Source organism: Triticum aestivum, chromosome 3B (assembly GCF_018294505.1).
Source record: "Triticum aestivum cultivar Chinese Spring chromosome 3B, IWGSC CS RefSeq v2.1, whole genome shotgun sequence".
NCBI classification, from domain to species: domain Eukaryota; kingdom Viridiplantae; phylum Streptophyta; class Magnoliopsida; order Poales; family Poaceae; genus Triticum; species Triticum aestivum.
In genome coordinates this window covers 734,909,949-734,931,741 of record NC_057801.1, presented here as the reverse complement: position 1 = coordinate 734,931,741, position 21,793 = coordinate 734,909,949, and the positions used below count along the sequence as shown (strand labels likewise).

Sequence of the window (21,793 nt, the reverse complement as noted above, 5' to 3'; positions counted from 1 at the left end):
AGGCATCTCGATTTGCAAAAGTGACGAAGAAACAAAGAAGACCGAAGGAGTGGAATGTGGAGAGGAGGGAGCCGCCGCCCCTCTCTTTTTCTCGGGCGGTAGGAGGAAGAAGGGGGGCTGGCTCGGTTGGTGGGACCTGCTAGCCCCCCCCCCCCCCCCCCCCCGGCGGCCTCTAACTGTTCAAACCCTACCATCAAGGTCGATGGCGGTAGGGTATAACAGCCTATCGCCCGAGACCTTGGCAGGGAAGGGCGGGCCGTTAGAGCCGCTGACGTGGATAAGCTCCCTACCGCCAAGGTTCTGGACGGTAGGCAATTATACCTTACCATCATCGACCCCGGCGATAAAAAGTTTTGAACCAGAGTCACATCTGACTCGATTTTTTCAAAAGGATCAAAACACTGAATTCGGCCACCGGCGGTGGCTGTGGCCGGTCGTCAGGCTGGAATCATTTGCCTAATTCTTTTGCGCCAAAACGGCCTTCATGGGACGCCTCTAATGTCCGTTCCTGCACTAGTGATCGGACCACACGATAGCGTTGGAACCATTTTATCTTCTCGGCCGGCTCAACACTCCTTGCCTTGATTGGACACGCTTCTTATCGAGAGAGAAACATAGAATCACGTACCCATTTCCACTTGGCGTTTGGCGTATATACACAACATCAAGGGTCTTGGTCGATTCCTTGAGAATGCAGAGAGAAACAAAAAGAAATGTTCGATGGACAATAATAATATATGCCCATTTCCACTAAAGCGAATCTTTTTCTGGAGATAGAAATAGAATATTTGAATAAACTTTCGGCACTGGTATCGTCAGCATGCACAGCTTCATCAATCATTCATGTGCTATATAAAGGGCGGTGGTAGCGAGGGGCTGAGGCATTGCAAGCAAAGCAGCTAGCAAACGCACGTCGTAGCTCTAGCTTAACTAAGCTAACCCAGCCAGGTAGCCAGCCATGAACATGAACTACGGCTCCATGGGTCCTGGCGCGATGGTGCGGTGCAGGCAGTGCAGCTCGAGCATCACGGCGATGCCCGGCGCCCGCGCCGTGCAGTGCATGCAGTGCAGCTGCGTCACCCGCGTCAGCGGGCGTGGCCGGCAGCAGCACGGCTACGGCCAGGGTTACGGGAACGGCGGCGGGATGCTGATGCCGCCGATGCGTCCCACCCCGGCCTTCGGCGGCGGCCGCGGCAAGAAGCGCGCCGTGCTGATCGGGATCAAGTACACCAACCGGCGCTCCTGCGAGCTGCGGGGCCCCATCAACGACGTCAAGTGCATGCGCTACCTGCTCACCGAGCGCTTCGGCTTCCCCAACGACTGCGTCCTCATCCTCACCGGTTCGTAACAGACCAATCCAACATGTTTTCTTGTTTGTTTGAGTCAAACTAAATTCGTATATGCTCGTGCAGATGAGGAGAGGAACCCGTGCAGGCAGCCGACTAAGGACAACATCCGCATGGCGATGCACTGGCTGGTGCAGGGGTGCAGCTACGGCGACTCCCTGGTATTCCAGTTCTCCGGCCTGGGCGCGCAGGTCCCCGACGACGACGGCGACGAGCTGGACGGCATGGACGAGGCCCTCTGCCCCGTGGACTCGTTCCAGCAGGGCCCCATCCTGGACGACGAGATCAACGAGGCCATCGTCCGCCCGCTGGTGCACGGCGTCAAGCTCCACGCCATCGTCGACGCCTGCCACAGCGCCACCGTCCTCGACCTCCCCTACCAATGCACCGTGTCCAAGCAGTCAGTGTCTATCTCGTCAACTTTCTTAACGCCGATCCCATCCATGTTCGCATGCAGGCTGCGCCTACTTCGTACTCATTAGTCCTTACATATATGAACATGTTTTGATCAGGACCGGGCGCTGGAGGTGGAGGGACGAGCGCCCTATGACCGGCGCCTGCAAGGGCACCAGCGGAGGCCAGGCCGTGCTCATCAGTGGCAGCAGCAACGGAAAGAGCAACATGAGCGTGGTCAGTACTAGCATTGACAAGCTTTTTTTCTCATCCATTCATCATGTCTCTTTCGTTCTCACACTTCTGCCACCGGTGTGTGCGTGCAGCTGCCTGAGCCCTACGCCACGATCGGCGCCATGACGCACAGCTTCATCCGAGCGGTGGAGTGCGAGCCGCGCACCACCTACGGCCGCCTGCTCACCTCCATGAGGGCCATCATGCGCGACAGCGGCGGCAACTGCAACCTGCAAGGCCCCATCGGCGGCTCCATCCACAAGGTCGCAAACTTCAGCGGCGTGGAGGTGAGTCAGCTGCAGATGTTCTCGTTCGCTCTCATCGCTAGCTAATGATCGACACCATTTTGTTCACATACATATACTGAACTCTACATTTGGTCATTAACTTTGCAGGAGCCTCAGCTGTCCTCTGCCTACAAGTTTGACATCGAGCGCGAGCCGTTCTGCATGTAGAACCTGACCCGATCCGCGGGCTCGTCGTCGCTGCACCGCAGGCTACTGCAGTCGACGATTAATTACCACCGAATCATGCATCGACCGTACTGAATAATGGGCCGGTTAATTAACTATGATGCTTGCTACTAGTATGTGTGACGATGTATCACCTCACCTGTTGCCATGCCATCAAGAATGAGCACTGCATATAGCTCATACAAGGCTCTCGAGGACCTCGTTCTCCACTGTACTGTACTGTAAATCACTGTAACATGGCCGTTGTGTGTCGTGTCGTCCCCTTAAATAAATCAAGTTCTATGTATGCCGTTTGATCTCCGAAAGATATATGCAGTCTAAACTGGCATTGTGAACGGAATAAGCAAAATCATAAACATGTTTTGGTTCAATGGATGGCTGCAAAAAAATCGATCTCCTGTCCCCTCCGCCTCCGGCTGTCACTCCCAGCCGTGAGCCTTTGCGTACTACTCCCCTGTAAAGAAATATAAGAACGTTTTAGATTACTACTTTAATGATGTAAACGCTTTTATATTTTTTTTACGGAGGGAGTATATTTTTGGGTCCAGGTGACGGTGCTCCGACAGTGATGGTGGTGTCATCTCGAATAAAAGTCCTCCTACTCCAATCCGGTTTGATGACGCTTGGTGTGGCATTGCTAAGGAGCCCCAGAGTTCTTGCCCCCCCCCCCCCCCCTCTTTTTCTTGACTAACGGGTTGGTTATCTGTACTTTCCGCCGGCGTGGTTCCATGTGCATCGGCGGGAACAACATTGTCTTCTTTGACAACCTATTTATTCAAGGCTTTGGAAGCGAAGTCGTCAGCTTGGTCTAGCGCTATTATCATGTTTGTCTGTCGGAGCGACTCCCTTGCCGATATGCTTGGCGTGATTGCCAATCTCCATCTTACACAGTGATCTACTATTGCGGTGATTCAACGAGGTTTGTTTCTCTATATAGGTCTTTACAGGTACTTCAATGGTTGAATTTCTCGATGTTCATTTTTCTTAACACGATGTTGTTCATTATATGTGTGAGCTATGGTGGTGCAACGGCTATAAGTTCATGTTCAGTTGTGGCTTTGACAAAAAATTAGAGGCATTAGTTATATAATCATAGTCTCCCCTTTGTTTTGGGGTCGTTTTCGTGTGTGGGTTCAATTACCGTACATCTGATTGTATGTGTCACCTTGTATCACATATAATTCTCTCACGCAATAAAGAAATTATTTTTATAAATTAAAGGGCAATGCATGGCTAGCCGAAAGTGAATTCGACAAGCAACTTTTTTTTAACACAGTACAGACGCAAACGCTCATATACACACGCATATACTCACCCATACGAACGCGCACAGATGCACACCCTACCTCTATGAGCATCTCTGAAAGACTGAGCCGGCATATCATCTTGAAATTTATTTAAACCCTGATGGACTCGGGATACCACAGTCCGTCTAACTATCTAACCACAAGTTGGTTCATAATTTGACAAGCAACTTGGGGGTGGCTATCTGTCCAAAAAAATGTAAGAGGCCGCACCTGGCCTATGACCTCGCGATGAATAAAGCAGCAGATGAGGCCCGTCGATGGCACCAACGTCGGACCACACGATAGCGTTCGAACCGTTTTATCTTCTCGTCCGGCTCACCACCCCTTGCCCAGATCGGACACGCTTCTTATCGAGAGGAATACGTATCAGCTTTCACATGGGCCGGCGGTCTGGTACTTCTTCCTCTCCTCTCATTTTTCTTTCTGGGAATTGATTCTTGTTTGGAGATAGATTTGCATCATTGCAGTCAGGTATTTCAGCGAGCAGGTAACTTGGATTCTTTCGTTTTCCATGATGGATATGGGAATTTCTCTCTTTCTCTGAACAGTGAAAGAGCATCACAGATATTTCTCTTGCACATGCTTCGGATTCTTTATGATCAACTCCTCCAACAAACCATTTCATAGCCAAAAATTATATCACTATGGGCATCTCCAAGACAGACCCGCAAACCTCCCGCAACCATCCAGACCGTGGAAGCCATCCAACTCGGGTCTGTATCGATTCCCGGGACGATCCGGATGCGAACCGGAGACAATCGTGGGGGGGCTTTGCGGGAGTCCGGACCGATCCTACGCCCTCTTCTGACCGCCCTGACCCACCAATACCCCTCCTCCCTCGGCAACGCACGTTCCCGTCCGGCGCCAGCTGCCCGCATTCATGCCGCTATAGAGCGCGCCGCTCAGTATTGAAGACGTCTCAGGGCGGACGCGACCTCTCACTGTCTTCGCCATTGAAGTGTCGTGTCGGCCGAGGGCGCCGCCGCGACGCATCTCCGGTGTCCGTGCCTATTTCACTAGTAGAAAAAGGGTCAAATGTGAAGCACAATAGTGCCGATTTGAATTTCAGCCGGCACTAATGTGTACATTAGTGCCGGTTCGTGGCGGCGATCAATAGCACCGCTTCGTGGCGAACCTTTAGTACCGGTTCATGCCACGAACCGGTACTAAAGAGGCTGTGTCAGCCTGCGGTTAGGCTATGGCCCCACCATCACCATTTAGTGCCGGTTCGTACCATGAACGGGTACTAATGAGGTTATGGCAAGCTGTTTTTAGTCCCACCTCGCTCCCCTAACAAGCCTTTTACCACCTTAAATATGTTATTTTTTAAACTATCACAAGCACTTGGTCTTCATTGAACTCTATGTGTAGAATTTGTGGCCGCAATATGAGTCTTCATCGGTTTATAAATCGTTGATGACTCATATTGACAATTCAGATTGTACACACAAAGATCATTGATGATCAAAGTATTTTTGATGTTATAAGATCATATTGACAATTTAGACTGTAAAGAAATATAAGATCATGATCTAAATGCTCTTATATTTTTTGCGTTCAGTATGCACCAACTGCTAGGTGGGAGGAGCTGTTTAGTACCGGTTCGTGGCGCACCTTTAGCATCGGTTCGTGCCACGAACTGGTACTAATGAGGTTGTGTCAGGTAAGGCTGGGGCCCCAGAAGCACCTTTAGTACCGGTTCATGGATGAACCAGTACGACAGTTTCTTAGTAAGCTGTTTTTTAGTCCCACCTCGCGAAAAGAGAGGGACTAGGAGCGGTTTATAAGCCCTGAGTGTACGATGAAAAAGAGGCTCAATGCTCACGTTGCTTAGCTTCAAGCCTTCAGGAATATGGTAGACTGCACGGAGCTATGCGCAGTGCAGTTTACACTATTCCGAAAGGCTTGAAGCAAATTAACGAGCATTGCACCTCTTTTTATTTTTAATAACTTATTACAACTCCGGACAAACTAATTGCACGTCAGCATTTCTTTTTTTTAAACTTTGGTTATAACTCCAGACTTTGACCATCAAGTTTTGCAGAAAAGAAAAAATAGCAGAAAAAAAACTATAGTTGAAAAGAAAAAACTATATAAAATGACCGTGAAATTGAAAATCACTACAAAATGAACTCTGAAAATGTTGAATTTTGGCAAACTAGATGAAAAACTACTCAGAAATAAATAGAAGAAAATAAATATAACAGAAAAGAAAAAACTATACAAAAAACTACGCAGAAATAAATAGAAGAAAATAAAGCAGAAAAGAAAAAACTATAAAAATAACTTATTACAACTCCGGACAAACTAATTGCACGTCGGCATTTATTTTTTTAGACTTTGGTTATAACTCCAGACTTTGACCATCAAGTTTTGCAGAAAAGAAAAAATAGCAGAAAAAAACTATAGCTGAAAAGAAAAAAACTATATAAAATAACCGTGAAATTGAAAATTACTATAAAATGAACTCTGAAAATGTTGAATTTTGGCAAACTAGATGAAAAACTACTCAGAAATAAATAGAAGAAAATAAATATAACATAAAAGAAAAAACTATACAAAAACTACGCAGAAATAAATAGAAGAAAATAAAGCAGAAAAGAAAAAAACTATAAAAATAACTTATTACAACTCCGGACAAACTAATTGCACGTCGGCATTTCTTTTTTTTAAACTTTGGTTATAACTCCAGACTTTGACCATCAAGTTTTGCAGAAAAGAAAAAATAGCAGAAAAAAAAACTATAGCTGAAAAGAAAAAAAACTATATAAAATGACCGTGAAATTGAAAATCACTACAAAATGAACTCTGAAAATGTTGAATTTTGGCAAACTAGATGAAAAACTACTCAGAAATAAATAGAAGAAAATAAATGTAACAGAAAAGAAAAAACTATACAAAAAACTACTCAGAAATAAATAGAAGAAAATAAATATAACAGAAAAGAAAAAACTATACAAAAAACTATGCAGAAATAAATAGAAGAAAATAAAGCAGAAAAGAAAAAAATATAAAAAAATTGGGGCGCTGCCCTGTGGGCCTGCTAGGCCACGGGCGTGTAATTACAGGGCTTAAAGGCCCAGCAGACTCACAGGGCAGCACGCTGAATTTAGGCCCACAAGCCTGCTATATAGAGGAGTTCAAAGAAGGAGCCGCGACTGGGTTTATAAACCAGTGCGGCTGCCCTTCGCCTGGCGAGGTGGGACTAAACTTTAGGGTGGCAGCGCGAGGGCTTTAGTACCGGTTGGTGGCTCCAACCGGTACTAAAGATTACCCTTTAGTACCGGTTGGAGCCACCAACCGGTACTAAAGGCCTGCTCTTCCCGCCTCTTGGCCTGGCCAAAGTTGGCCTTTAGTACCGGTTGGTGGCTCCAACCGGTACTAAAGGCCCATCCTATATATATAGCACTTACGAAAATTTCAGTTACATCTCCCCACTTTCGTCTCCAACCTCTTGACATTGCCGCGCGCCGCTCGATCCCGTCGTCGCAGCCCGTCGCCCGTCGTCCGTCGTCGTCGTCGCTGTCCCCGCCGCCGCCCGTCGTCGTCGCCGTCTCGCGCCGCCGCCCCGAACGCCGCCACCGTCCATCATCGTCGCCGCGGTCCCGTACGTCTCTCGCACCCGCGCGCCGGCGCCCCCGCCCCGTACGCCGCCGCCCCCGCCCCGTACGCCGGCGCCCCCGCTCGTACGTACGGGGCGGCGGCGTACGGGGCGGCGTACACACATACACACATACACACACTACACACATACACACACACACACAATTTTTACTTATTTTCTGTTTTCTGTTTTCTGTTTTTTAGAAAATTTAATTAGATATTAATTAGCTAGGTATGTGATATTTGAACTAGTTGAATAATTAATATAACTAGTTTATTTTTAGTAAGAAAATTGTCGAACTAGTTTATTTAGGTATATATGAGATTTGAACTAGTTGAATAATTAATATAACTAGTTTATTTTTACTAAGAAAATTGTCGTATCTAAGATTTGATTATGTAATTAAAATATTATTTGTTAATGAGTTTTTCTGTTTATTTAATGTTTTTATATATTTTGAGTTTATATAAATATATAGTAATGCCAATTGTTAGAGATCAATATAGTTAGATATATATTTGAATTGGCTAGATATTAATTAATGTTAGATAGTAATAAGTGTTTAATGTTTCACCTAAGTGGGATTAGAACTAGTTTATTTTTAGTAAATGCTTAGTTGAACTAATTGAATTAATATAACTAGTTTATTTTTAGTAAATGCTTAGTTGAACTAATTGAATTAATATAACTAGTTTATTTTTAGTAAATGCTTAGTTGAATTAATAGAAGTAGTTGAATTAATTGAATTAGTAAGTATTTAATGTTTCGCCTAATATGAACATAGGAAATGTCGTCTGACGACGGAAAAAACTTCGGTATGTGTACATACTGTGAAGACGAGCGCGGCCAGTGCGACAGAAATTTCCTTCTTGATGATAGGCGATTCAGCATCAAGCTGGATGAGACTTTCGAATTCGATACAGTAAGTCACAACGACAAGTCTGTTTTCATAATTAAGCATGACTTATATATGCTTCATTTGCCTGACTTATAATTTTTAATTTTCACTATTCTATTAGCGCATTCCATGCCATGCAAGAATTTTTGTCTTGGATAAGATAGGTTTCAAAGATATGGAAACTATGGAGGTAAAGAGAGCTTACCTGAAAATTGAGCATGATGGTTATACTTTCAACGTGAAAGTATACAATGCACACACGTACACTTATTTTGAATGCAAAACTTGGCAAACACTATGCAAGGCTTATGCATTTGAGCCTGGTATAGTTATCACCTTTGATATTCGTTCGAAAGATGATATCACTACTAGAAAAACCCCTACTAATGGCGCACCTAATATGGCCATTAATGGCGCATCTGTGGTGCGCCATTAACAGCACGCCATTAGTAATTTTTACTAATGGCGCACCACCTGGTGCGCCATTAGTATCTGGTATACTAATGGCGCACCGCGGGTGCGCCATTAGTATAGGCCAGCGTGCGCCATTAGTATGCCTCCCAGGGGCCATGTATACCCAGGTGCTTTAGCATACTAATGGCGCACCACCACTGGATGCGCCATTAGTAACCGCGGCATACTAATGGCGCACTACCCAGTGATGCGCCATTAGTATGCACTGTCATACTAATGGCGCACTGTCATGTGATGCGCCATTAGTATGAATATTAAGTTTTTTTTATTTTTTTATTTTCTGTTTTTTGCACAGATTACAAAATGTATAATTTGACAAAATATAGACAGCACACATCAACAACAGATTCATCAAATACAATAGAAGATTAGTCTTTGAATACAATTCATCATATTAGTCTCCGAATACAATTCATCATATTAGTCTCCGAATTAAAAAGACCGAACAAAGATAGAACATTATATTACAAGTCTCGAGACCGCGAGTAGCGAGTTTGTCTTCACATTACAAGTCGATATCGATCATCTAAACTACCATCACATAGAAGAGAGCTGCGGTCATCACAATGAGCATCATCACGATGAAACTCGTCTTCATCCGGTTCCTCCAATGCTCCCTCCCCTCTCCCGCTAGATAGCGGGCGTATCTAGATTCGGCCTCGGCCCTAGTGGTGTACCCTTTGTAACTGTTACCGCTGAATCGGTGAACCTGTCTCCGACACTCCTCCCAGTCATCGTAGACTCCGGGAACCTTACCCTTGTACACGACATACGTCGGCATCGCTATGCACTAGCCAAACGAAATGTTAGTACCAATTCACAGACAATACATAAGCAATATATAATTATGCAACAGAATGATCGGAAGAGAAAAACAAGACATTAATAGCATCGATTACATCTAAGTTGAACGACTCTCGAAACCAAAGAGACATACTACAAGTTCATTAAAGTTTAATTACAACATGAGCCAATCGATGTTTCAGAACTAGACAACTCGACTCAAGGGACCGGAGCATGGATGAAGCCGCCGTCTATCGTGGGAGTCATGAAAGAACGGGCGTTGTCATCCTGCATTTGTAGCATTGTGTCGATGTCACTGTTGGACGGTTAATTTCTGAGGTAGAACTGCCCCGAGGTACGAAGGACATCTTGATGGATGATTTCCGCAAACTCCGACTGGATGCGAAAGAATTCTTGTCGGAGGTCCGCGTCCTGGATTGCCGACACGCTCGCGGCCCAATCTTTGAGTTTACTCGGTAGCAGAAGTTGATGATGGTCCCGTACGATCGCCCACATGTGATGGATGGCGTAGTAGGCACCCTTCTGACCGCCAGGCGGCTGCTTGACGCAGCAGAACGTCGTATTGTGGGAGAACACATGCTTGCCATACTTACGAATAGGCCTGGTGAAGGTGCCTCCAGATTGGGCGTAGCCGGGGAGAACATCATCAAGAACCTTCTTGACATTTGTGTAGTCTACGTTCGACTGACGGTCCGGGTCGAAATACGTGGCCATGGAATATTTGGGGCTTAGGAGGATGAGCGTGCAACGTGTGTCACTGCAGAAAACACAGAATGTTAAAAGAAAAACGATCGAAATGTAAGAATTCATATGTTACGGGCCGGTTGAGGGGAGGACTTACTCGGGACAGTAAGGCACGAGGAAGTTATCCTTATCTTGGTTTGCCAGAATGACGCCTTCGAGGTAAGAACTCGCGACTTGCCGGTCCCCAGCGCTGCCCAAGATCTTGGCACGCATGTAGAAGGGGTCGACTATCACGATGTCCGGGGTCTTGTCGCGAATGATCCGCATCTCCATACTCAGCAAAAATAGCCGAACGAAGGTGTAGTGCAGCGGATGAAGGTTCAACATAGCGTGGATGTCATCAAAACGTAGGACGATCGTACCACCCAAGGATCGACCACGTCTATGTGTTGTAGCGCGACTAGGTTTGCTCTTTCAAAGTCGGCGAGTCGACCCTCGAAGTCGACATGCATTTCGCGGCGACCCTCACGGTGACCCCATCCAGCAAGCCTGCCGAGGTGCCTGTTGACGGGCAGACCAACGGGGTTCTCGATGCCTAGATAATTTGTGCAGTAGGAGATGCACTCTTCGGTCAGAAAGCCCCTGGCCATGCTTCCTTCTGGACGTGACATGTTGCGAACGTATCCTTTAATGACACCATTCATCCTTTCGAATGGCATCATGCTGTGCAGGAACGTCGGCCCGAGTTGGATGATATCCTCCACTATATGGATCAGCAGATGCACCATAACGTCGAAGAATGCGGGCGGGAAGTACATCTCAAGCTCGCATAGTATCACCACGATCTCTTCCTGTAGCCTTCTGAGTTGCCTCACGCCAATCGACTTCCGAGAGATGACGTCGAAGAAGTTGCATAGGCCAAATAGCGTTTCACGGACGTGCGCGTCCATGATCCCACGGATTGCAACTGGAAGTATCTGCGTCATCAGCACGTGACAGTCCTGAGACTTCATCCCGCTGAACTTCTGCTTCGCTGGGTCTAGGTATCTGCTTATCTTCCCCGCGTAACCGTAAGGAAGTTTTACTCCTAGGAGGCAGGTGAAAAACTGCTCGATCTCCTCCTGACTTAGAGTGAAGCACGCGGGAGGGTAGTCATTTCCGGTCTTCTTGGCCTTTTTGCCTTTGCGACGACTTTCTGTGTCCTGCTTCGCCTCATCATCATCATCATCATCATCATCATCATCATCATATATAGCGTGAAGCTCCTGCCTGATGCCCATTGATTTCAAGTCTGCCCTTGCTTTCGGCCCATCTTTGGTCCTCTCTGGCATGTTGAGCAGGGTACCAAGCAGACTCTCGCACACGTTCTTCGTGATATGCATGACATCAAGGCTGTGAGGCACACGGTGGATCTTCTAGTACGGCAAGTCCCAGAAAACAGACCTCGTTTTCCATACCTTCAGCAGCGGCTCTGGCGCCTTTCGCTTCTTTCCCGGCTCTGGCGCCTTTTGCTTCTTTTCCGGCAGTGGGCAGTCTTTCCAATTTTTCAACAGCTTGTCTATTTCCTCGCCGCTCCTCGTACACGGGCGTTTTCGGGGTTCGGTTTCACCATCTAACAGATCCTTGCGTTTCCTCCACGGGTCATCATCGCGAAGCCACCTTCGATGTCCCATGAACACGATTTTCGAAGACCCGGGATTTCTATCTAGCTGGCGATACGTTGTGTCATCCATGCACCTTATGCATCCAGAAAATCCGTGGACTACCTGCCCCGCAAGATATCCGTAACCGAGATAGTCGTGCACCGTCGTGAGCAGTGCGGCTCTCATAGGGAAATATTCTTTCTCTGCGGTGTCCCACGTATTGGCTGGCGTTTTCCACAGCGTGTCAAGCTCCTCTTTCAGCAGCCCCAGATACAGATTGATGTCGTTCCCTGGTTGTTTTGGCCCTTCAATTAGCATACTCATGTGAATGTACTTCCTCTTCATGCACAACCAGGGGGAAGGTTGTACATCCACACAAATACATGCCAGGTGCTATGTGTGCTTCTTTGGCTGCCAAACGGATTGACTCCATCAGTGCTCGCGCCCAGCACGATGTTCCTTGGATCGTTCCCAAATTCTGGGTATTCGAAGTTCAACGCTTGCCACTGGCTCGCATCCTTAGGGTGACTCAACATCTTGTCTTTTTTATCTATCTCCGGATCATTTGCGTCATCTTCTCGCTTCTTCTCCTTCCTATCCGCATGCCAACGCATGAGCTTTGCTACCTTAGGATCCGCGAAATACCGCTGCAGACGAGGAGTGATCGGAAAGTACCACACCACTTTTCGAGGAGCTTTCTTCCTCTTCTTGTATCGAGTGACACCGCACACCGGACATATGGTAGACTCTGCGTGCTCGTCCCGATAAATGATGCAATTGTTCATGCACACATGGTATTTCACGTGCGGTAAATTCAGAGGACACACGATTTTCTTCGCCTCCTCCAAACTGGTCGGGCACTTGTTCCCCTTGGGAAGACGTTCGTGCCAGAATGACATGTTCTCGTCGAAGCATGCGTCGGTCATTTTGTGTTTTACCTTCATCTCCAGAGCCATGAGCGTTACTTTCAGGCGGGTATCCTCGGGCCTGCATCCTTCATACAATGGAGTAACCGCGTCTAACTCAAGTTGATCCATCTTGGCTTTCTCTCGGGCGGCAGCTCTTGCGTTATCCGTCTGCTTGAGAAGCAGCTCTTGAATATGAGGATCCTGCACCCAGCCCATTGATGGTCCAGCGTCGTCTGCTCCGCCGGCATCATCATCATGTCCTGCATCTTCTACATGATGACTGTGTACAGCATCACCGTCGTGATCATCTCCTGGGGATTCTTCGTCTTCTCGCCCCCCCGAGCCGCGGTGGTTGTCTTGCTGCCCTTCCTCATTTCTTGCCCGGCCCCCATGGACGACTTCGTAGTCATCTTCATCACCTTGCCACCGATAGCCATCCATGAAACCACGCAAGAGCAGGTGGTCCCGCACCTGCCCGGAATCTGGGTCCGCAATAAGGCTATTCAGCTTGCATCTTCGACACGGACATCTTATCTCCATCTCGTTCTTTTGAAGCATCTCGGCCTTCGCGGACCTCAAAAACCTATTCACGATGCCTTCGGTCATCGTGCGGACCATGGTCGCCTGCGGGGTAGAGCAAAACGATATTTTAGAACCAAGAAAAAATTTGGCATGACTTTCCCTAAAAATAGGACCAAAAAGAATGCTTAATGCCAAAATTCTCGCCGAAACGGAAATGAATCAACATTCCGACAAAATATTGGCAACTATCGCATTTCAAATACCGGTACACCTCCAAACACAAACACATATGCAACACCACAAACATATGCAACACCACGAACATAAATAGATCTAGCTAGGCCATAAAAAGTGCATGTGCACATTGTTGTAGGGAGAACAACATAAATATAGCTTCCCCCCTTACTTACCTAGCAAAACAAGGTAACTTAACCACTTAATTTGAATGAATCTATGGTGGAAATGAGGTGAAAAAGAGGAGGCACCCGAGACAAGGAGGAGGCGGTGGAGAGAATGAAGTGGGGAGAAAGTGAGTGTGGGAGGAGAGGCTGTCCAAAATATCTTGTTGCTGCCCACTTACTAATGGCGCACCAGCAACAAATGCGCCATTAGTAATCCAGGTTACTAATGGCGCACCCCCTGGTGGTGCGCCATTAGAACTTTTGCAAAAAAAGGAATAAAAGCAATAATAAAAAAATAACATTAGTGGCGCACCTTCTGGCTGGTGCGCCATTACTAGTTACAACTAGTAATGGCGCACCACCAGGGGATGCGCCATTAGTATGTTTGGACAGACGCACTAGTTCAAAAAAAAAATTGGTACTAATGGCGCATCGTGGTCAGGGTGCGCCATTAGTAGTTTCAACACTAATGGCGCATCAGAAGATGGTGCGCCATTAGTATATACTAATGGCGCACCACTTGTCTGGTGCGCCATTAGTGTCATTTCCATCTATAGCCCTTTTCCTAGTAGTGTATATTAAAGGTAATAGAGACATATGGGTCGATGTGCAGACGCCTCCAGTTCTACCATTATGTGAGTTCTTCTCAAATATATTTTTGTCTTTGATATTGCTTATTTTAAAAATAACTGACAACTAATTTCTATTGACAGCTTATCTCCATTCAACCAAACATGTCCGGCGCTTGGTAGACAGGACCTTCTATTGTCCCGGAGCTGAACTAAACTGCGAGGAGATAAGTCATTATGTTTCATGGCTTGAGGATCTTCATACTGTCAAGACAAATTTTTTTCCTGCACTTGGAAATGTTAGTACTCAAAACGTGCGACCAATAGTGATGGTATTGAACTACGGTCACATCTGTTTAGGAATGATGGTAAGATATTTACTATTTGTCCTCAGTGCATATTTTGCGTACATATATTTTTTGCTAAACTTTCATTGCTAAGTATATTAATTAAGTACTATACGATGTTCTTCAACAGGGACTCCCGATGACAGTTGTGCCTCAGGGAATCGAGACTAAAGATCAGATGTCAATTGTTAACTTAAGGCTAAAATATCCTGCATTGCACATGAATGCATTCATGATTTCTAGAAGCGATGAATGCTTAATAGTGAAAGATTGAAGGAAAATTGTTAATGATCGCAGAGAAGTATTAGGGGGCAGCAATGAGAAGCGCAACCCACGATTAGGAGACAGGTTCATCGGCATGCTCCAGTATGATCAATCAGGAGATCTATACATGTTCTATGCTATTTTACCAGAGAGAGAGTAGGTAGCAGGAGTGATTTAGCTAGTTCTTCATGCTGCTCTTAATTAGTACTTGTCCTTTCATGTCCGTGTTCTTCGTTCTGAACTTAAGTGATTTGCTTTTGTGGTGTTATATATGAACGGTTATAATATCATGACAATCATGTTGAACTCGATGATTGTTTCTACTAAAAATTCTATATATATATATATATATATATATATATATATATATATATATATATATATATGCATAACGTTTACAATGTGTAGTATTGTAAAATACCAGCAAACGAAAAGAATTAAAATGGAAACACAAAATTAAATGAAAAAGAAATCATAAAACTAAAAAACCCCAAATCTTATAGTACCGGTTGGTGTTACCAACCGGTACTAAAGGGCTCCAGGCCCCCGGAGCTGGCTCGTGCCACGTGGTTGCCCTTTAGCACCGGCTCGTGCTGAACCGGTACTAAAGGGGGGGGGGGGCTTTAGTGACCACACTTTAGTGCCGGTTATGGAACCGGCACTAAAGGGCCTTACGAACCGGTGCTATTGCCCGGTTTTGCACTAGTGTTTATTGCCGGGACGGGACATATATCTACCACGCCCCTTCGATGTCGTTGTCGTCGCCATTAATTAAGCAGGCTCGCCAGCCGAGAAATCCACTCTGGTGTCCCGCATTGACTCCTGGCCTCACCGGAATCCACTCTTTAAGGGAGACACACCCGACTATCTCCATGGCACAACCCATCTGCTCCACATCCTCCTCCTTTCCTCCACATCCGCCATGACCGCCAGCGGGAGAGCAATGTGGGACAGTCTATCAGTGGAGAAGCACGCGGTGGCCGCCCTTGCCGCCGCCTAGCGGAGCCGCCGTGCTAGGCGGATCGAGGCCGGATTGCCGGCCATCTCACTCGAGGTCTCCGACGACGAGGATGACACCACGATGGAGACGAGCTCCGATAACTCCGCCCCGGCTCCCGCGCCTCCTGTGCACGCCGGCTTCACCATGCAGCACGCGCATGTGCGCACTTCAACGCCGCCATGGCGGAGGTGCAACCTGCGTCGGCGCCTCTGTCGTTGTTCCAGCAGGCGCAGGAGGAACATCAGTACAACTTGTTCCTCCTGGAGCAGCACCGGCTGGCAGAGGGCCATATCTGCGAGGAGGCCGTGGCGGCCATGGCCGCGACGAACCCCAACTTCTCCATGGAGCAACGTATCATCTACGATGTCGTCCGAGCTCAAGCCGCCGCTTGACAGGAAGTGGCCGCCGCGGAGGCGCAGTTGCAGGTGATCGCAGACGAGAACAATGCCAGTTGCACCTCCTACGCGCCGTCGATGAACCATCAGTCGACCGAGTGAGACAACATCGTCGCCACCATTTTCATCGTGGACCTCACGTCCACCGGCGACGGACAGGTCATGGACTCCTCCGAGGATAAGTAGGCAACGGGAGGTGGCGCTGTCTTGTGTCCCATGTGGGCCGGTCCATCTCCCGTTTTCTACTGTTCCTCGCCGGAGACCGCACCTTCATTTCATCGGTCTTATCGCCGGTGTTCATGGAAACAGCGGATGGAGGACGACACGAACTTGGACGCCGGGCGCCGCCGCCGTAGGATAAGTTTAGGGGCAGGTCGTTTTTTGTTCTAAATGTTCAAAATGTAATGAAATCCGTCGTGTTTGTATGAAATCCATCATGTTTGCATGAAATCCGGCCGGGTTTGCATGAATTTCATCCGGTTTAATGAAAAAGAGTTTAAAATGTATGTAGTTAGAGTTGGATGTCGTCCTCTGCATCCCTGGTTTTGGTCAGGGAAACAACATCTCTTCCCTATGCGTGGAATTAATCCCGAACCGTTACAACCTGACGAGAAATAACTCCCCCTTCTCTCCCTTACCTCTGTCTCCCACGATTGCAGAGGCGGCACGGCCGACGTGTGGTTGAGTTGGTTAGGTGGACAGTGGTATCCCCAACCCACCAGGGTTCAAATCCTAGTGCTCGCATTATTCCTGGATTTATTTCAGGATTTTCGATGATGCGCTTTCAGCGGGAGGAGACGTTTTCGTCGACGACGAGACGCCTACGGTGGCTTCGTAAATCTCAAGATGATATGTCGGCTCAGTCTCTCGGAGGTGCTCATAGGGGTACGGTGTGCGTGTGTGCGTTCATAGGGGTGAGTGTATGCGCGTGTATATGAGCGCCTGTGTCTGTACTGATGCTCAAAAAAAAACTTAGAACAAATGAAATTTATAATCCTTTAGGTAACAGTGACCACTGACGCTGATGTAAAAAAAAGGTGACGACTGACGACTGCAAAACCTCCAAACAAAAGTGACGACCGAAAAAAATAAGAAGCTCCTGCGAGGTAGGAGTAGCCACTAATTACTTTGCAGCAGCCGCAGCAGCCCACATAGCCCGCAGCTTCCCGGCCTCCTCCAACATGCTTTCCATGGGCGGTGCCGCCTTCTTTGCAGCCTCCGTCTCCACGAACCTCTCAGCCCAGGCGGTCAGGCGCGGAGTCCTGCCGGCGTCGATGACCGTGACACCGAACATGTGGCGCAGCGCCTCGATCCAGAAGAGGTTGCACCCGAGCGCGAGATCGAGGTACCCGCATAGTAGCCGGAAACGGGGAACGGTAGGCCGTCCCTCGATCCCGATTCATCGACTCGGAATCGGATTCGGGAACGAGGCCGGATTCGGTACGATTCGATGAAGATTCGGCGTCTCCGCAGCCTGCTCCTCGATTCAGGTTCCAGGATCCAACAGCCAAAACGCGAGGCATAATTTACTCACGCCGTCATTTCTTTTCTCAAGGAACCCTAGTTCTTTCTCCAGTCCATTAATTGCAAGGGATCCATTAACAGCAAGGAATGATGTCCGTCAGGGAGTCGTCGTTCTTCAGGAACTGCGTTCCTCGACCCATGGTACCGTATCGGGTTCATCGTACCCAAACGGATTGGATCGCGTCCCTGCTATAAAAAAATCGTTCAGTATACCCTCGTTGTACCCTATTTTTTTCAGCCACCGGCTCTCGTCCGTCGTTCCCGTTCCTCGTTCCCACCGTACCGGAAACATGGCAACTATGGGTACCCGATAGAGTCTCCGGCGAAGAAGGCCTTCCCGCTAGAGCAATGGGCGAAGGCGTCCTCCAAGGGCGCGACCGCCTCGAGCGCAGCTGCCAGGCTCTCCGCCCTGTCCTCCTCCGTGGCCGCCCTCATGATGCCTATCCACGTGGGGACAGCCTTGTCGTCGACATATGCGGCCCAGAAGCGGGCGACGGCGCGGTCGTAGGGGTCGGCAGGGAGGAGCGAGGCATCGGCCAGACCTCGTCGACGTACTCGACGATGGCGAGCGACTCGCAGACGGGCCTGCCGGCGTGGATGAGCACGGGGACGGCCTTGCGCACCGGGTTGGAGGTGAGAAGGAGGTCGCCCTTGTGGAACAGGTCCTGCTCCAGGTACTCGTAGCTCACGCCCTTGACGTGCAGCGCCATGCGCACGCGGATCGCGAACATGCTCGCCGCCGTGCCCAGTACCTTGACATCATCATTTCCTTGGCCGGCCATCGTTTCCGATCTTCGTCTTGGATCTATCTCTTCCTTGCTATTTGTTGCTCGTATACTATTTGCTCTGCTGTGTACGTATGTGCTCTTAAGTTTTGCTCAATTTGCAAGTGTACGTACATAGCTTTGTTTTGTTGTTTATACTAGATGACCCGTTGCGCTAATGGCGCAAAGGCCGAGTGTAAGCCAAGTAGTGAAAGAGTGCGCATATATCTTTTTTATCGTGGCTGCCTCAAAAGCATACTACACAGCACTCTAAGCAGTAAATTACCGATAGTTAAATGCACATGATGGTCTTAGGGGATTACATAAGATCCAAAAGTATGATAAACACAGAAGTCTTGATCTAATATTAAGTTATATAACAAGGAGCTCTTGCAACTTGCTTATATTGAGTAGACGATCAGGCGCAGTCCCTTGGGAGTGCATTTGAAGCCAAAAGTATATGCTTGCCCTTTGTTCATCTGTGCATGAGCAAAGGCCGAATGCAAGCCAAGTATTAAAAGAGTGTGCATTAACATATTGCTGCTCCAAAAGCACAGCTCATGATACTGTATGCAGCAAGCAAGCGACAGACACACTGTATGCAGCAAGCAAGCGACATGCATACGCACATGATTGTCATAGTTTGTTTTACATAAGATTCAAAATGATGCACTAAGTTATGTAGCAAAGAACTCTTGTGATCTGCTTAGATTGGATAGACAATCATGTAGAGGCCTTTGGACATGCGCTTGAAGGCGAAAGCATATATTTCTTTCATCATGGTTGTTTCAAAAGCATACCACACAGTAGTCTAAGCAGCAAATAACCGACAATCAAATGCACATGATGGCCTTAGGTGATTACATAAGATCCAAAAAAATGATAAATGTAGAAGTCTTGGTTGGCATCTATAGTAATGCTAAATTATATAACAAGGGGCTTTTGCAACTTGCTTATATTGAGTAGACGATCAGGTGCAGTCCCTTGGAAGTGCATTTGAAGGCGAAAGCATATGCTTGCCCTTTGTTCATGCTAGATGACCCGTTGCGCCCATGGCTCAAAGGGCGAGAGCAAACCAAGCTTTCAGAACATGCAAATTGGAATATTTTAGAGACCGGCCTTAAAATCCCTGAAGCATAAGGAAATAGATATTTAGGTATGATGTTCATAGATAGCGTTATATATTACATTGGTGGTATATCGGTTCATGGTAAGCAAAGCTACATAGACAGAGATGTGGCATATAAATAGCTTTGGTCAGCCAACTTATGGTAACTGACATATGCAGTCATTTAGATCAGGTGGTCGTCGCTTCTTGCGTCATTGGCATAAAAAATGACCTCATCATCTAAGCAACTCTTTATGGTGGCCATGTTTGGTGGTTGTCATTGGGCAAAGCAGAAATGCGTTCCATATCATCGTCAAATCCCCAATAATACTTGTTTGTTTTCTGTAGAATGCCCTTTGATTGTAAAGTTCTGTCATTAAGGCGATCCACAACATACATTATCTATGAGAGAATATGGTTGAGATTATTGTCTTCAAGCATTGATGATGTTGTGGAGTTGGTATTTATGATGCAATAAAGTTCCTTTACTTCCGTGTGATTTCTCCTTAGACCATTGCACCTGTTATTGCTCAGATAGTCTATTATTCCTTCTTTTTCTTTCAGCTCGTGTTCCAGAACTTCTTTTTGAACCAATTGTAGCTTATCATAGTTGAACTCTTGTATCACTTTGTTGCAAGAGGTTTCCATGTATTTAAGAGGTTTGTTTGTCAGGCGATCTTTACCCTATTCCAGTTTTTCATAGACATAAATGAATTATTGATTTCTTTGCAAGTCCATTGTATACCTAGTACCCCAGATGGATAAAACTGAACAGTTGCCTCGAGACTAATGGTCCTTGCCTTGTGTGTTGAGTAAATTGCGTTTGGAAGGCCAAGCTATAGTATCATAGCATCCAGAAGCACTTTTGATGGAATCTATTTTTTCTTCCATCACAAGTTCACAGCGGACTAATGATAGAGAGGAAGATATTATGAGCAAGTGTTTGAAGCTTTACAACACATGATTTTATATGCTCCTATATATCTATTATTTTTTTGTGACAAGAATATTGTTGATAAACAGTTGTAATGGTAACTAAATGTGGTGCTCACACGTACAATCTCGAACTATTATGGTTTACTGTTGAGTCCCATGTAAAAAACATGTGCGCGTTGAAAATATTTGCATTTGCAGTAAGTTTGTGTCCGAGCAACCATCTCAAACCTGAAGCGTTATGAGAATATTTGACTTTGTTAGTAGAAAAGTAGGTTTTATCAACCACTTAGGGTACTAATTCAAACCCTTCAAGATGAGAAATGATGTATAATTCAAACTTGCTGCCCTAAATGGCGCAGAGTCCCATATAAAACTATTAATGCTTTGATATTATTTGCATTTGCTAGTAAATTTAGATTTTAGCAAACACTTAGTGTATCTATTGAAACCCTTGTAGATGAGAAGTTAAGAGGATTTCTCTTCAAAAATGTATTATTGAGCGTGCACAATTTGGATCGATCACATTTGCAAACATGGGATTGAAACAATGGTTTACATAACTAATACCTTGCATTTAGGATAACATACAATAAGATAGAATCAAAGATATCGTTCTTCCATAGGGATTCTATAACCTTCATTACATGGAAACATAGAGCCTGTTATTGAGCAAGTTGATGATTTTAGTTAATAAATGAATGCAAATCACAAAAGTTATTAAACTTTAGCGACTGCATAACCTTATCGATGATGGGATCAGGATATGACGATAATGAAAGTACTCCTAGAGCAAGTATTGTAATAACCCATTTTATCATGTCAAACAAATGCAAATGCCTCTCATGGTATCACTTAATCAAATAGTTTTCTGGTCATAATTGAATGAGCGGAGTGAATAGCAAAAAAACTACCACATTACGGGTCATCGTTCCAAAAAACTATCGCTTTTTTAATCTTTTCAAAAAAGCTACCACAAAATTGTTCTGCTGTTACAAAAAACAACCATGTCGCACTGATGACTACTTTGGTTAACTTTAAACATTATTATGATAGCTCGGGTCCACTCGTCAGGTTGACCGTTTGATTTGACCGTTAGTTTGACCATTGACAGGTTATGATGGGTGGGGCCTAAGTATTTTTTTAGCAAATAGGTCCCTAAAACAAAATATAAAAGCAATCGTGTCCCTGAATTTTT

At 46.3% G+C, this 21,793-nt stretch overlaps 1 protein-coding gene and 1 pseudogene across 1 annotated transcript; one reads left to right on the top strand and one right to left on the bottom strand.

Annotated features, from left to right (window-relative positions):
* The first annotated feature begins 873 nt into the window (after nucleotides 1–873).
* LOC123072063 (metacaspase-1) lies at nucleotides 874–2,732 on the top strand. The gene is made up of 5 exons (XM_044495621.1): nucleotides 874–1,340; nucleotides 1,413–1,746; nucleotides 1,859–1,976; nucleotides 2,066–2,260; nucleotides 2,369–2,732. The coding sequence occupies exons 1-5, from the start codon at nucleotides 959–961 to the stop codon at nucleotides 2,426–2,428; spliced, it is 1,089 nt and encodes a 362-aa protein (XP_044351556.1). The 5' UTR covers nucleotides 874–958; the 3' UTR covers nucleotides 2,429–2,732.
* A 14,657-nt stretch (nucleotides 2,733–17,389) lies between these two features.
* LOC123066246 (probable glutathione S-transferase GSTU6) lies at nucleotides 17,390–18,572 on the bottom strand (annotated as a pseudogene).
* Nucleotides 18,573–21,793: the final 3,221 nt, after the last annotated feature.